The sequence below is a fragment of the Taurulus bubalis genome, assembly GCF_910589615.1.
Source record: "Taurulus bubalis genome assembly, chromosome: 16".
NCBI classification, from domain to species: domain Eukaryota; kingdom Metazoa; phylum Chordata; class Actinopteri; order Perciformes; family Cottidae; genus Taurulus; species Taurulus bubalis.
Window position 1 is genome coordinate 4,573,264 of NC_136604.1, and position 16,387 is coordinate 4,589,650.

Below are 16,387 nucleotides of genomic sequence, written 5' to 3' on the forward strand. Positions count from 1 at the left end.
ACACAACACCAATGTCATGTTCCTATGGTTTTTATCGAGTCTCTGTGCTCCCCTGCTTTTTTTATCAAGACATTTTTTGTTGTCACATTGCCCTTTGTTACTACTGATTTTTGGGCCATGTTATTACTTGCTGCTCAATAGGCACCACCTGCCCACTGTGACGGTCTACTAAGGTGTTAGAGAAGATGTGCTGGAGGAACTACCTTCAGCCAACGACAGTTACCCACCTCAAGCTTCCGCAAAGTAGCCTGTCAAAGTCTGTATAGCCCGTATAATAATAAAGGTTATTTATACAACACATATCAAAACAAGCAGCAAAGTGTTTCACATAAAAAGAACAAAGGATGCAACTAAATGAATGAATGAATATATACTTTATTAATCCCCAAGGGGAAATTTGGTGTTGAGTAGCAGCAATTTACAGACAAAAAATAAGATATAAAAACAGCAGTGATGAAAAATATACATACAATAATAATAATAATAATAATAATAAAAATACAAATAGCTGGGATGAAAGAAAAAAGAACAGAGTATTAATTTAGGAATTAAATTAAACTTGCAAGTGCAAGTATGTATGTGTATATACATTTCTACATAAATATATATTTACAAACACATGAATAAATCCGAACGAGGTCTGTAAACTACAAGTAGCCTACAGATGGGATCTAACAGGAAGTCACTGTTTATGTGACTCCCTTTCTTTGAAGGCAACTGAAAACTGTCCGACTTGACCGCAGTTTTTTTGTCATAAATATATATAATATAATATTTTGTATAAATATGCGCAGACACGACGCACTGTGTGTCTCCCTGACAACAAACCGGAACCGGAAACTTGGCGGCGAGATGGCGAAGCGCAGAATGAATAATGTGAAAGGCAAACAGTTCGTGTAGCTGGTCCAGCCTTTTATTTTGAGATATTTGTCTGTGTACATTTAGCTCAAATATCTTCTTCTTGTTCATTTTGGCCTGTTAAGGTAAGCTAACCGGTCCCTCTCGGCCTGAGAGGCCGGGTTGTAGAATATAGCTCGTTACCCGGAATATCAGTAAAAAAGGACGGTAGCTCTGAAGCAATAGAGAATGGGTGGAAGGGATGCGCTTGGTTTTAACATACTTTACTCCCGAGCCGCCTTGGTTCATTCATGTTCCCACTCATCTTGTGGACAATTTGAAAACTCCGCCCTCACGGGACCGTAGGTTAATCAGCATAAACCTCCCCTGGCCACTAGCTACATAAAATGATACTATCATTGATTAGTAGCTAACTATCTGCTAGGGCGTTTCTGTAAACACTTAATACATACATATAATACATGTACAGGAAATGTACTGATCTGGCCATGTATTTTCAGTAAGGAAATGTTTACCACATCACAATAATATCACAAGAATATTAGCAGTATAATTACTTGTTTATAGTAAGGTGCCAATTAATAATACACATGCCAAACATAAAACGGTCTATGGTGGGGATCATGAATACACAGGTTGATGGAAAGGTGCAAGTAAACAAAAGGCAACAGGGCAGAACTGAAATGTCTTCCCCTGTGGGGGCGTTAGGTAGACGAAGATGCATTTGCGTCAGTGTTAACATACTTTAAGTTTAACATCTTAAATGTATAACAAAATGTATATTACAAATACATCTTAACTGTCATTTTCTCAGACTTCACAATGACATTACTGTTTACATTACAGTCAGCTGCCTTTGCAAGCTGCGTATCATTCCCCCTGATGAGTGAACTGATCCCGCATATGAAACACTATCATTTTGTTCACGATATGTCACTTCATTATTTGCTGACATACAACTTAAATCTAGTCAGACAAAGTCCTTATACATCTTACTGCTGGTCAGTGTGATGCCTCAAAAGATAACAAAATGTTTTTCTTCAAATCTTTCTCACTTTTCACCAGAGGAGGATGAGTTCGGAGACGGTGGACCGGGTGGCTGCCGTGGTCGGCAGTCGGCCCAGCACGCCTCTTCAGACGTCCTGGTTTGAGTTCCTCCTGGACGGCAGCCTGCTGGAGAAACACCTGCAGAGTTCAAACTCAGGTCACTGACAGTCATGTGCTTTCTCGTGCTGGATTTGTAGTAAAGTCTTCAGCAAGTAAACCGAGAGCCAATAAAATGTCAAGGACAGCTCAGTGAATACTTAATCGTGTTCTCTCGTTCAATACCAGCAGGGTGCTTTAATTGGTCTCAATGCTTTCCCTCTGATTTAGCTTGAAGTTAATAGACAGAACAGTTCCCCTCATGTTTTAGCATAATAGTTGTGTTATGGTGACTTCTTCTCACTCCTGTGGGTAATGGGCTAAACATGAAAAATAAGACACCATATTGGAAAACTTGCAGTGCATCTAGAATGAAAGTTGTATGTACAACAATGTATTGGCTTTTCAAATCATAAAGGCATGATACTAGTTTTGGTGCCTTTTTTACTAGCATGTAATAGATTTATGCAAGGAACACAAAACATTGAAAGGTTATTTGATGCATGTATTTGTATGTTTCCACAGACCCGGCACCGGTGCAGCTGATCATCCAGTTCCTGGAGCAGGCGTCCAAGCCCTCCGTGAACGAGCAGAACCAGGTGCAGCCTCCACCGGACAACCGCAGGAACCGCACCCTGAAACTGCTGGCACTAGAAGTAGCCGCCCACATGAAGTGGGATCTGGATGCTCTTGAGAAAGGGTGTGTGGAATGGCTCTTTAAAACGTATAATGCGGACGATGCCAGTGGAACCTTTCAAACTTGTCCACCTTGCATTTATGGAAGAGGTTCCGGGGTTACAGTAATGTGTGTTTGTGCAGTCCTTCACTTTAAAGTCTGTTACGTTGACCTCTAGATTAAGCCCAATGTAACGTTCCAACATTTTGTAAAGAGCTACCCAGTGACCTCGACAGGCCAGAGTTGGCAGCAAAGTAAAGCTAATGTCTCTCGTAATTGATACAGACGTTGGCGTCATGTAATGATTCATCTTTCTTCCCGACCCAGCTTGACCATTCCCGTATTAAATATGCTCCTGAACGAGCTCCTGTGTGTAAGCAAAGTGCCACCGGGGGTGAAACATGTGGACCTGGAGCTGTCCACTCTGCCGCCGACCACGGCCATGGCTGTCATCATATACAACCGCTGGTGAGTGAGAGCCACAGGGAAAACTCTCACTGAGGCCAGACACACCGGCTGAAGTTATTGCATTGGTCACACAGAGTAAATTTCGTCCATTTCCTCTTGTGTCGCTCAAAGGGCCATCAGAACCATCGTGCTGAGCAGCTTTCCAGAGAAGCAGACCAAACCGGGGCCTCACCAGATGAACATGTAAATACCGCTCCTCCCGTCCTGTTAACACACTCTGGGTCTTTCTCATTTTCCCAATTTTGTGCCCCCTCGAGTCCTCGCTTCTCTGTCTTGTGACCCGGAATCGATCTCAGCGCCTCGTGTGGAAAGAACGGCCCTGTTCCTAAAATGCGTCTCGAGGATTGAGGAGGCTCGCCCGAGAAGTTACGAGCGAGGAAACTACCGGTGTGTCCTCCAAGGAGGTGTTTTCGGCACAGTGCAAACATCTGCGGACATCAACTCATGTTGTTATATAGAAAGAGAGGACTGTGTTAGTGTGTATATAATACATAGCAGTCCATCATATATAAAATGTCACTTTCTTTGTATAGTACGTTTCGTACAAACATTTGTAGCACTTCACACATTTGAATATATTAAATATTTATTACATGCAGTCTCTGTGTGTATTAAATACAAAATGCATGGCATCTGAATAATCTCCTCACATTATGGTGACATTAATAGTAAATATAGAAGTTGTCATGAACATCGTTATCCTCATCTGACAGAGACTGTGAAATACAGCAGCATATCTAAACAATGGGCAGCTGATCAGCTGTGCCACACCTCGTATTTAATTGACATTGCATTAAAATGACAGTCCGAGGCGAGGATGTCTCATCTGTTGAATGCCTGTTAGCTCGCCTCCTCTCTCCTCTGATTTGTGTCCAGCTGAAGATGTTTACAGAACAAGTAAACTGAACCAGCTAGGCTCCGTTTCACATCTAAATCTATCTTTTAATGGCATGAAGACGATACTGAGTTCTGGTCTTGTGGCTTCTCGTAGGTTAAGCATTGTGCAGCAGGAGAAAGAGATGACGGAAAACATCCTTACTGTGGTGAGTACCAAGTGGAAATCCACGGGAGCGCTTATGTGTGAATGTATATAATCATGTTATCCACATTTCGGTACGCCTGAGACTTTAGGTTTGGTTAAGACTGCCTTAAGAAATTGTCTTTCATGCCCTCAGCTGAAGGAGCAGGCGACCGACTCCATCAGCGTCCTGGAAGGAGCTCTGCAGCTGAAGAAAGACTTCTACGTCCACACCCTGAGGACTCTGGATCTGCTCGCCGCCGACGCCGCGGCCAACGGAGAGACGGAGTCCTCGACCGCGGGGCTTCGCATCAGTGCGGATGAGCTGCACTGTCAGGTTCGTGTACACGATACGATGAACCTCATTGGTTTCTCCAGGGAGTGACTAGAAAGAGGAAAAAAACAAAACATACTTTCATATTGAATCTACAGAGTAAACTGTAATTCAAAATATAGTTTCTGTCAAATGTAGCGAATCCTAAATTTGCTCTTTTGGTGTTTCAGGTGCATTATGATTTGGGAGGCATTTTCTTCCAACAAGGCTGCACAGACCAGACGGCCTACAAGAAGGCCCGGGACCACTTCAGACAAGCTAAGGAACTGTTGACTAAGGTAGATTTACTTGTTTATTACTTACCCATGTTCACATATTGGTCTTCCTTTAGTCCTGTATTATCTCAGTCCTTCATTTTTTTTAATTTTTACATGTTGATTTAATTAAACTGTTTTATTTTTACAGCTGGACTCTACTGTCCACGTGCACCTGGATGAGAAGCGTCTGGCCGGCTACTGTAACGCCTGCAGGGCTTTGACCGAAGACTGCGACCCTTCCGACTCCCAGAACATGCCCTACAATCAGATCAACAGCCTGATCCGGGCGCACAGCTACCAGGTCAGTCAACTGAAGGAGCAAGAGAGATACCAGAAAGATATTTGACTGAGTGATAAGTGTATACCACGTGTTCCCCTCTCTGACAGGCTGTCATTGAAGCCTTCATCAAAGACAACGTGTGCTGCAGTTTGCCCAACAACTTCCGGCGGTCTGTCCTCAGGGAGTTCCTGTACAGAGTCCAACAAGGGTGAGGGCACCACCAAGACGAAATCAAACTGAGTGGCAGTGTGATAAAGCCTTGAAGCTAAATGCATTGTATGCTTTTTATAAAAATCTGCACATCCAACAACCCGTTTCTGACAGGGAATCGAGTCTGGATGAAGTCTGCTACAAGCTGTGCGTTTGCAATGCCGTCCGAGACGCTTTGGAAGGGGAAATCCTCAGTGTGCGTTTCCAGCAGCTGCTGCTCAAGCCCAGTAAAAAGATGATGGACTTCATTTTAGAGGTACTGCTTTCACCTTCTTGTGTCTCAAAAGAATGTGTGCGCCGTTTGAGATTCCCGCAGGAGTGATTCTTGCTTGGGAACTCTGAGCTTCAACTCGTAAAAGTGCAAACGTACAAAGGCTGTTTCTGGCTGATTAGCCCTCTGCTTAGGTTGAAAATGGGCGGAGCTTTGGTGGGACTTTATCACCTCAACACCGTTTCATGATGATACAGGTGTCATTTTTCACCTCCTAACAGTAACGGCAGACCAATCAATTAGACTTTACACGCCCACACAGTCCTTTTGAAGAGATCGAGTCAGCCAGCATAACTGAGAACAGTGTGGGTGTTCGTCTTTCCTTTACTCTCCGATATTAACTATTAACTAAAGCTCAAATTGCCTTTTTAAAGGGACAGTTTGGATGTTTTGAAGTCAGGTTGTATGAGGTACTTATCCACAGTCAGTGTTTGGAGACACGGACAGGAGTACCAGCACGGGAATAAAACAATGTACTGCTGTGAATGTGTTTGAGACACCTGAACACATGTATTCAATAGTAGTTTAAGTGTACTATATTTATAATATTTTCACAGCTTTACCTTACTGTCAGGCAGCCTTTACGTCAGGGAACTGTAGCTGTTACCAATGCTCTCTTCAAAGACACGAGACTCCTTTGACAAAAACAGTAATTTTACCTCGCAGTCGCACAATAACAGAAACAAACTAACCGATCGAGGCAGCGGTAAACCAACATCTCTTATGCACTGTGGAATATAATTACTGTGATATATTTTAGGAAGTCATGGGTGGTATAAGCTGTGCTGAGGTTTTAGTCGGGTTTCAACGTGTATCTGGGACTGATCTGGATTCTTCTTGTGATTAATAAATATAATAAAAAAGCTGCTGCACGTTTTTAAATCCAATATTTTTGTCCTGCAGGTGTGCACGCTTTCTCTGGAGAAGGACCGACCGTCTGAGACCTCCAGAAGAAACATGGCCACTTTCATGAAGTGAGTGAGAGCAGAGTCAAGGTCACTTCATGAAGTTATTACACAGTGACGTACTAGTGCACGTGACTTTACAACTGTTTAGTCTCACAGAACCTACAGCTGGGAGGCTCTGTTAACATACTCTCATCAGTAAATCATCTTTTATCCTGCAGGACTCTGTGTGAAACCCTGGAGGAGCTGCCGCTGCTGTTCATGGTGTCCTCTCACAAGCTCTTCATGGAGCTGCTGAAGGAGGAGGAGAGGAAGGTCCTGGTGGAGCAGCTGAGGAAGAGATCGACCACGATCAACCTCAGCGCCAAGCCTCTGCCGTCTTTCTACGACATTCCAGGTGCAGCACTGGGATTTCTTTTGTACGTGACATCCAGATGTATCCGCTTGTTTGCCGTGCGTTAAACTTCTTCTCTCCACAGCGTCGGCGAGTGTGAGCATCGGGCAGCTGGAGCAGCAGCTCATCCTTTTACTGGAGCCGCGCAGGATAAAACAGATCCTCATCGAGCTCCACGGCATTGCGGAACGACCTTTCTGGAGGGTCAACAGCAAGGTCGGAGGTCATTCATGTTTTAGATTTCTATACTAAATCCTCTATTACGAGTAATAAACACAGTACACGTAGATTCACATGATGCCAAAATGTAAAATAACGCAACTTACTGTGGAAAACATTATTAATTGTCGGATATAATGAAATATAAACTGAAATAATTCAAATAGCATTTTCTGTTTGTGTGCACAGTGGGAAGTTCCTCCGGACTACATACACGTGATCCTCGGCATTAAAGACAACCTGACAAGGGACCTGGTTTACATCCTCATGGCCAAAGGACTCCACTGCATATCTATAAAGGTGTCCTTGCACTCACTCACTCGCTCACTCACTTTTTCATAAATAAGGAATCAGCTTGTCCAACTTGACCAATCACCAATATTCAAACGGTCCTGGTACAAGTACATCAGCTTGATTACAGCAACATCTCCGAGCAGTGAGAATCGGATAGGAGTAGAAATGTTGAATCCCCGTTTCCTGTCGTCTCAGGACTTCGCCCACGCTCGGCAGCTTTTCTCCGCCTGCCTGGAGCTCGTCACCGAGTTCTCCCCGAAGCTGAGGCAGGTGATGCTGAACGAGATGCTGCTGCTGGAGGTCCGCGCGCACGAGTCCATGGTGGCCGAGGGCAGCAAGGAGCGGCCGCCCTCCGACCTGGTCAGCAGGGTCAGAGGGTACCTGGAGATGAGGATTCACGGTGAGAATATGGAAACGCTGCAGAAACACCTGGGATTAGTATTGAAGTGTTCTAATGCGTGTTAAATCTTGCCACTCTGCTCAAGCTGCAGGCTTGGAATCATATATTATTATGACCTTATTTCTTTATTGTGTTTCTCCCCAACCCGAAACACCGCATACACTTTTAAGACACACTGTCATGTTCTTTTTTACGTCTCCAGATCTGCCGCTGCGTCAGGTGGTAGGAGAGGAGTGTGTCGCCTTCATGTTGAACTGGAGGGAGAACGATTACCTGACTCTGCAGGTGCCGCCATCTCTGGTCATGAACAACCCGTACATCAAGGTGAAAACACTCAAAAGAGTCCGTCACTGCCTCATTGTAGCAGGTAGATGGATCGTCCATTGTCTCTTATACGTCTTCTGCAATTATATTGATGTTTACTTTAACTTTACTGGGCTACTGTAAAGGCTCCATATTCCCTGTAATGGTACAGGTGGGGGGCTCACTGAATTTCTTTACATCTTAAGATTTTCAATAAAGTTCATTATTCAGACGCAATTTTGCCAGCTGCAATAATAGCCAAGATAATAATTTAAAGTATGAATTTAGCGCCGCCCGCATGTGGCCATCAAAAAAAAAAAGAAATACTCTATAACAATAAAAATATTTGTTGCACATCATTTTATACACATGTTCCCACAATTAATTTGGACATATTTGGCAACCCCCCCTCCCCTCCGTGTCCTCCCGACAGCTCGGCCAGCTCCTGGCGTCAACGTGCAAAGAGCTCCCAGGTCCTAAAGAGTGTCGGCGCACGGCCAAGGAGCTGTGGGACGTGGTGGTGCAGATCTGCAGCGTGTCCATCCAGCACAAGAGGAACCACGACGGCAGAGTGGGCCTCATCAAACACAGAGAGTCCTCCATGGGCATCCTGTACCGGTACGCTCACAAACATCCCCACTACTTACCATTTTAGAAGAATAATGCAAATGTAAACACACACACAAGAGCCACGCTCATCCTGGTCTATTTTAATTTTCTAACCCATGTAGGAGCAAATTCATCACTTTCATCAAGAAACTCAGAGTGAGTATTCAATCAACTACACCTAATCCCACAGTGGATGCATTCCATTAACCCTGGATGAGGCGCTATTGATGCAAAAGTAACGGGTTCCATGTTGCGTCTCACAGGAGCCGTTGGTGCTGACGACCCTCATCTCGCTGTTCGTGAAGCTCCACAGCATAGTGCGGGTAGGTCTCTGATTCCAGCTGTTAGATGGTCACAGTTTGCACACTGTGAGTCTCACCCAGGCTGTTGGCAGGAGGAACAACTCGCCGTACCGTAGTTTGATTGTAGTTGTTGCTGCCGTTCCAGTTTGGACATGTAAAGTAGTTCCCTGTGCTGCTTATCACAATCTGCTCGTCTCATTCTCTTTGGCTCTCTTTAGGATGATATTGTGAATGAAGTGACAGCAGAACACCTCACCATCTGGCCATCTACTCTTGCAACGTAAGAAACATTTTTGCTAAAATATTTCTCAAACAAAGCCAGTAAATGTGACGTGTGTGTGTGTGTTTGTGTGTGTGTACCAGCATCCAGGCCGTAGACGTGGAAGCTGTGGCCGTGACGGTCAAAGAGCTGGTGTCCTACGCCCTCACCCTGAACCCTAATAACCAGTCGTGGATCATCACGCAGGCGGATATCTACTTTGGTGAGAAACAAGACATCAACTATTTGCTTTTCTGCTGCAGAATTTAATCAAAGTTACAGTTCTTAAAATTGCTCACCAGTGGATTTAAGCAAAATATTGCAGTAGTAGCAAGCAAAACAAAATATTTGGTTTTGGATTAAACTTTTTGAGACATCAGGACTACATCAACATCATCAGGACTATAACAGTCCAATGGTTGAAGAAGTATTCAGATCGATTTCTGAAGTAAAAGCAGCAATACCACAGTGAAGAAATAAGTAGCAATATACTTAGAGTTCTAAAAGTATTTATTATGCAGATTGGCCCCTTTTTATAATACTTGTTAATTCAACTGAATTAGCAAAGTTCCTCAGAAAATGTAGTGGAGTATAAGCATATAGTAGCAGAAAATACTCAAGTAGAGTACAAGGGCCTCAACTGTACTCAAGCGAGTTCTATGTAAATGTGGTTGCACAGAGCCGGTGTTTCTCAGATGTCTGTTAGACTGAAGCCTTCTTGTTCGTCTCTCTGTTTTTGGCAGCGACCAATCAATACTCTGCTGCACTGAACCTTTACCTCCAGGCCGGAGCCGTGGGCTCTGACTTCTTCACCAAAGCTGTCCCCCCCGACGTCTACACCGACCAGGTAGCTCTCACCACGGCCGTGTGATTACAAAATAATACGAGTATGAGCGAACTACAAAAATGGAAAAAGATTCTGTGAATTGTAGTTTCAGTCCACTGTGAAAATGAATCAATGGCTGAGTTACACTGACTGTTGTCTGCAGGTCCTGAAGAGGATGATCAAGTGCTGCTCAATGATGAACTGCCACACACAGGTCAGAGGTCACAGGTTGCTCCTTTTAAAACCCATCCCCCTCTAGGGGAAGACTGAGCGATTGTTATATACAACTGTAAAGCATAGCTTGTTTTATGAAAGAAAGCCCCAAACTGCTGTATTGGACACCATAAGTAATAAAGTGAAATATATGGTTTGGTACATGAAAAAATTCAAATGTCACAGATGTGTGCAAATCTGCCCCAATGTAAATTTTGTAGTCCTCGTCTGAATGTTCTCTGAACTAAACCCTCTCTAACTTTGTTCTGCTTCACTTTATCAAAGTCAACCTTTGCAGAGAGAATGTTCACATATTGAGCTGTGATCTGGGTTAGAGAATGTTCACATATTGTGTTATGATTTGGGTTAGAGAATGTTCACATATTGTGTTATGATTTGGGTTAGAGAATGTTCACATATTGAGCTATGATTTGGGTTAGAGAATGTTCACATATTGAGCTATGATTTGGGTTAGAGTTGGACCGTACACCTGCATCATTTTCAAGAAATCATCATCCTGAAAGTGCTTTTTTTCTAGGCGGACCTGAAACCTTTTCATTTTTTTTTCTGTGTGTCATCTTCATTTACTCTTAACCAGTAACATATAGACTGATATTTACACATCTGAACAACATCTCACATGTGTACATTTTATTATAACACCATCATTATTCAAAAGGCCCTAGTGGTTGCAGAGATACACCCTTTTTAGTTTGGGTATGACATTTTCGAGGAAAGGGCCTAAAATATGTTGGTGTTCTGTTGGTTAAAATGAATCACGAGGCTGTTTCCATGTCCGGAGTAAAGTAGTTTAATTGGTTCACGGTTTCATTCCTGCAGCAGTGCCTCTGAAGATGTCTCCCGTTTTATTACACCTTCCGTTTCATGTTTGTTTGTTTCCACACGCTGCCGTCTCAAAGTTCCCGTGTTAAACTAGTTTTGTCTGGCGTCCTCATTAGGTTGCCGTTCTCTGCCAGTTCCTCCGAGAGGTGGACTACATGACGGCATTTAAAGCGCTTCAAGAACAGAACAGGTACGTCGTGACGCTCGGCCGCGCCAGCAGCAGCACTCTGAACACCGCTCACGTCTTTCTGTCCCCGCAGTCACGATGCCATGGACTCGTTCTACGACTACATCTGGGACGTCACCATCCTGGAATTCCTCACGCGTATCCTTGTTTTTCAGGCCGTCAGAGTACTGGCCTTTCTTGTAACGGGGTGCTACTTTAGGCAGTTGTCCCTGAGGGCCATTGTAGTAGAACTCTTTAAAGAAACCCACCATCCACTACCATATCTACGTTTGTCACCTGTTCTTCCTTGACGGTGCGTTCAGATATTCATCACAAACGGGGCGAGACGGAGAAGAGACAAATAGCGGTGAGCAGAGGAAACCTGATCGGTCTTTATATTTACAGCATTTGTGTGATGCATTCATTGTCCACTGGGGTTTTAAATGCTCCCAGCTCTTGTAAACAGTTATCTGAAGTGTAAATATTCAACATTATTTGGTCTTAGTAGTCAGTGACAGCAGCCCAGGGAGCGTTTATTTGGTGAGCGTAAAACAAATCAGGATTGAGTTGACATCTTGTCATTGTTTGTCTCATGTATGCACCACCCGCCAAGACAAATTCTTCGTACGTGTAACATACATGGTTCTGAAGAAGTCAATGTAGTTTAAAATGCTGTTGAAAGAGGGATTTTATGAACCAGACACATTTTAAAACTCAATATAACATTAAAGCCTTTTAAGTATCCCCTTAAAGAGAGAGGCTGTGTTAATTCCCCAACTTTTGTTTTGGTAGATAAAAGCGATCGGCCAGACGGAGCTGAACACCAGTAACCCAGAGGAAGTGCTGCAGCTGGCTGCTCAGAAGAGGAAGAAGAGATTCCTGCAGGCGATGGCCAAGCTGTATTTCTAGGAGACCTGTGGACCAATGAACATACTTTCGGGTTGGGGGGGAAATGTATATTTTATTTTGTAGTAAAAAATAAATACAGTTGCTCATATGTACACGTGTAATCATTAACAAAAATAAATGCATCACTGACTATCCTCAGCCCTGAGTTCCACAAACAAAAGGTTGTTTACAACAGCGGGGTAAAGATCAGTGAGGCCCTTTAGTCAGCCGGAGCTTTCTGCTGCATGGCTTTCATCAGGCTTCATGCTCACAGCATTTCAAAAGGTTTTAATCTGTTGGCTAGAAACATATTTAATATGCTACAAGAGTAAACGATTGCACATCACTTTCAGTAATTTAACATTTCCTAGAATTAACAATGCTAACTCACATTTTTTTCTTTTCTGTATAAAAACAAAAACACCCAGTTACTAAAAAATAAAGTAAAAAAAACTTTGGCCAAAATGTAAAAGTCTTAAATATCATCCTGGGTTATGCAATCTGTGATCAAATTCACATCAGCAGGCTTGAAATAAATACCCATCCAGACTCCATATTCCAGTTAAAGTAGTCTGTTGGTCCCAGTTAACACGACTCGATCTCCCTGGACCTTCACTTCCTGTGTCCTCGTTGCTCTCAGTCTTCCTCTCAGTTCAGTGTGCAGGTTTTCTCTGTGCTGTTGGGAGGAGTGAGGAACTGGCTGTTTTCCTCCTTTTGACTGACATCCTAAAATAAAAAGACAAACCAGAGATATAGCGTTGATTCATATTATAGTTTTCTTTGGGCATCACCTTTGACATTAAATGATTCAGCTAAATAAAAAAATCAATTTCCCCCCTTTTTCACAATGAGAGCAGAGGGAAAAATCAAAATCCTACATGTATTTTGTGTTCGGTCGACAACCGTTTTGCACTTTAATAAGTCCCAACCAGAACAATAACTAAATACCCACCAGCATGGTCATGTAGTCCGTGTGCGTCTGGACGTCGTGTCTGTCTTCCTCCTTTACTCCGACAAAATCCTTGAGTGGCACTTTGCCGAACCAGTTCACCGCCTCCACACAGGGGGCCATCCAGTCGACGCACAGCTGGACGGCGTCTCTCGGCAGACCTGAGCGCAGAAAGTCACACTGCGGTGAAGGCCGTGATGTTTTTTAACGGAAATCAGCTGACATTACAGATACAACGAAATAACGCCTGACGGAACTGCAAGAAATAAATATCATGGCGCCTCAGCTTCGGTCTACTTCTCATCGCGCCATCAGGCTCCAAAACACTCCCATTTATATCTACATCTCTATAAACGCGATAATCTTACCTGAAACTTTCTCAGCCGTTTCCCTTTGAATGAAATGGCTCAGCACGGAGGCGGCCAACACCCTATACTCAAAGTCCAGAGCGTTTATGTTGAGGATACACAGGTCTAACAGCTGGAAAAGGAAAGAGTGGACATGGAGAAAGATGAGAGAAACGCTGGGATACCAGTGAGGTCATGAAACCCAGTAAGTAGCACAGCCCTGACAGAAAGGAGTTTTCCTTCCCGTTGACTGTGCCGGACCATTTTTAAGTCGCTCAGAGACAGAAGTGCGTGTCAGTATTGTGGAAATCCGATCCAAACACCCACCCGCGTCATTTGTACGTAAGCGTCCTGTGGAAACTGCGGCTGCAGCAGGTCAGAGCCGGCGCTCATCGACGCCACCTGGAAGTAAAGCTTCAGCCACGAGACGGCTGTTTCGGGACAAAGGTTCCACCTCAGCGCCTGTGCAACGAGCGAATTAGATATCAGAATAATGCACGACATCAAAAGCAGAATATTAATGAGACAAAACGTGGTCACACTCGTACTGGCATTACCTTCAAAATGATTAACTCCATCTGAAGGATCTCCTCTTCGTAGTAGGTCCCTGCAGTCACATAGGCCATCTGGGAGAGCTTCGGAGGACAGGCCTCCTGCAAGCAGGCGACATAACAGTCATATTAGAAGTGTGTGTGTGTGTGCTGCCAACTAATTAAATACCTCAGGACCAATGTTAAACACCCTGTAATAAACAAGTTTCTCAACTGACTGATGGGTGATTTGCGCCAAAACGAGGACAGTCTTGAAAGTATATTGTAACGCATTGTTGATATGCAACTAGATTTTGGGTTCTCCTCAGACTTGTGGGAAAGGAGAACTGATCTGCCGGCGTTCCCTCACCTCCATCTTTGATGCTATAAAGAGACACGTTATCCCGATGAGCTGCAGCATGCCCTTTTCAATGTTGTCCTGTGTCAGCATGAAGCGGTCAAAGTAGTCCTGAGCCAGGTAGAACGTCTGCCGGTGGAGAGTGTAGGACTCGCTCACCTGGTGAAGCCAACGACAAAGATATTTGGGAAATACAAATTACTTTCTTTTACAGTTTTCAGTAGATTTTACTGGAAGAGCTGAGAAAGCAATGTTTTAGTTGACCTGATGTTGAAATTGAAATCAGTAAATTAGGCTTATGCCAAAGACTTAAAACATGGCGGATGAATAAAGGTCAAACTCACTCACTTGGTTAGAGTTTTGTACATTGATATTTATGCATTTACAACATTGCGGCCCTAATAATTTGTCACACAGAGTTGTACCATCATCAACAAATACCCAGAGATGAGAAAAGCAAAAGAGGAACATTGAACTGTAACAGGTATTTAGGGAGCGTGTGCGTTTGTTTAGACATGAATCAGAGATGCAGATGAAGACGCACCTCAATTAACCAGTCGAGGAGTATTGATCTCATTCGGAGTTGTATTGTGGGGTGTTTCTGCAAGAAGCTCTTGCTGTGTCTATAATTCTGCTCCCTGCCGACCATCTTCTCCCACACGTCTGCAGAAGATCCCCATCTGTAACGCAATAGACAATCAGTCATATGAAAATATATACATAGGCTATCAGATAACTGAGTCACACCAAGGGTGAACGCTAATTACCCAAGATGAGGCAGAGGCGACGGGCGCACTAGAGACCCTGTGGAAGGGGGGGCTGCATAACTGTCGACCCCGACCCTCTTCTCAGCCACCTCGATGAGAACGGACGGCTTGGCGACACTTTTAGGAACCAGCTGGTTCTGAAACGGAGAGAAAACTGAATGCAACATACGTACAGATGAACTAAAGAGCTGTGGACAGCACAGGACGGGTACGGCTTCGGCCATGCACGTCAGTGATGGCCTGCGCTGGCGTTTTGGGGAGGGGCCAAGGGGCTCTTTGTACTCATATTACCTCCAGCTGTTTATTCTCTATATAATAGTCTACGGTTAGTACTTCTTGAAATTACACTCTGCAAATTATATATTGTATACTAATACCTGCACAACTTACTATGTTCCTACTGTTTACCATAGCATATTGTGTATTCATAACCCTTACCGTTTGTCCCACATCCTGTTTGATTCGGTTCATTAGAGCATGTCCTTGACAATAAAGTTGAATCTGATTAGATGAATACAAGAAAAGGGCATACCTTCTCACACTGCAGCTTTGACAGGGGCAGGACCTTTTTTCTGTTACTTTGCTAGAAAAGGAAAAAAACAAGTTGTACATCAGACCTTGTAGAATATATGATTGTCTATAAAATGACTTATTAAAACTGTGCTGTATGCTCTTCAATGAGCAGCTCACCTTGGTCACTTTGCACCTCTGCCCTGGAACATTTTCAGATCTTCTCTGCAGCCGAACACTGCCAAGACATCAAACTAAACTCAATATTTTGACATGAAATACATTCAAATGATAATTCATAGAGCAAGCAAAAGCGGGCTCATTACCTTCGTCTGGACATGTTTGTGGCTGCTTCTTGTCTGAAAAAAAGAGGACAATTTAGTGAAGCAAAGGGAGTGTTTGTTTACAGCATTACCAGTAGGTGGGCCCTGAGATGGAGGAGGCCAGCCAGCTGCAACATACGCATGGTTTCAGGAATTAGACCGCATCATACCGCCAACATTATTAATGAGCGGGTAAAAAGAGGAACTCTGCAGTCACTAAAACCACCCACGAAACAAAACAGTGCTGCTGAAACTTTAATACCAGACTATCAATCTCCTCCAGGAAGGTTTCTGGCCTCAAGATCCTGCGGGTTCACGAGATAAAACCACCGTGAACAGCACAAAGAGACGCAGCTAAAGTCCCCCCAGAAAGCTGCAGCTGCTCTTATTAATGCAACAACAACACAAAGGCCCGGGAGGACAGCTTGTGTAAAGTCCCGCTAATAAAATGATATGAATTCAACATT

General features: G+C 43.7%; 2 protein-coding genes across 2 annotated transcripts; one reads left to right on the forward strand and one right to left on the reverse strand.

Moving 5' to 3' along the window:
• Positions 1-852: 852 nt before the first annotated feature.
• On the forward strand, positions 853-12,245 carry ints8 (integrator complex subunit 8; the record flags this gene model as incomplete). Its single annotated transcript, XM_079232275.1, has 28 exons — positions 853-876; positions 1,924-2,062; positions 2,527-2,701; positions 3,005-3,145; positions 3,257-3,328; positions 4,137-4,188; positions 4,321-4,500; positions 4,668-4,775; positions 4,903-5,055; positions 5,142-5,242; positions 5,359-5,500; positions 6,419-6,489; positions 6,642-6,817; positions 6,900-7,030; positions 7,223-7,333; positions 7,523-7,727; positions 7,930-8,051; positions 8,464-8,648; positions 8,762-8,795; positions 8,903-8,962; positions 9,160-9,221; positions 9,305-9,423; positions 9,944-10,047; positions 10,190-10,240; positions 11,199-11,272; positions 11,343-11,407; positions 11,572-11,615; positions 12,041-12,245. The coding sequence occupies 28 exons, from the start codon at positions 853-855 to the stop codon at positions 12,155-12,157; spliced, it is 3,018 nt and encodes a 1,005-aa protein (XP_079088401.1). The 3' UTR covers positions 12,158-12,245.
• A 539-nt stretch (positions 12,246-12,784) lies between these two features.
• On the reverse strand, positions 12,785-15,937 carry LOC306749185 (G1/S-specific cyclin-E2-like; the record flags this gene model as incomplete). The annotated part of the gene is made up of 11 exons (XM_079232446.1): positions 12,785-12,862; positions 13,089-13,246; positions 13,454-13,565; positions 13,760-13,894; positions 13,990-14,085; positions 14,333-14,479; positions 14,865-15,000; positions 15,088-15,224; positions 15,620-15,670; positions 15,778-15,835; positions 15,924-15,937. 11 exons carry the CDS (start codon positions 15,935-15,937, stop codon positions 12,785-12,787), a joined length of 1,122 nt encoding a protein of 373 aa, XP_079088572.1.
• Positions 15,938-16,387: the final 450 nt, after the last annotated feature.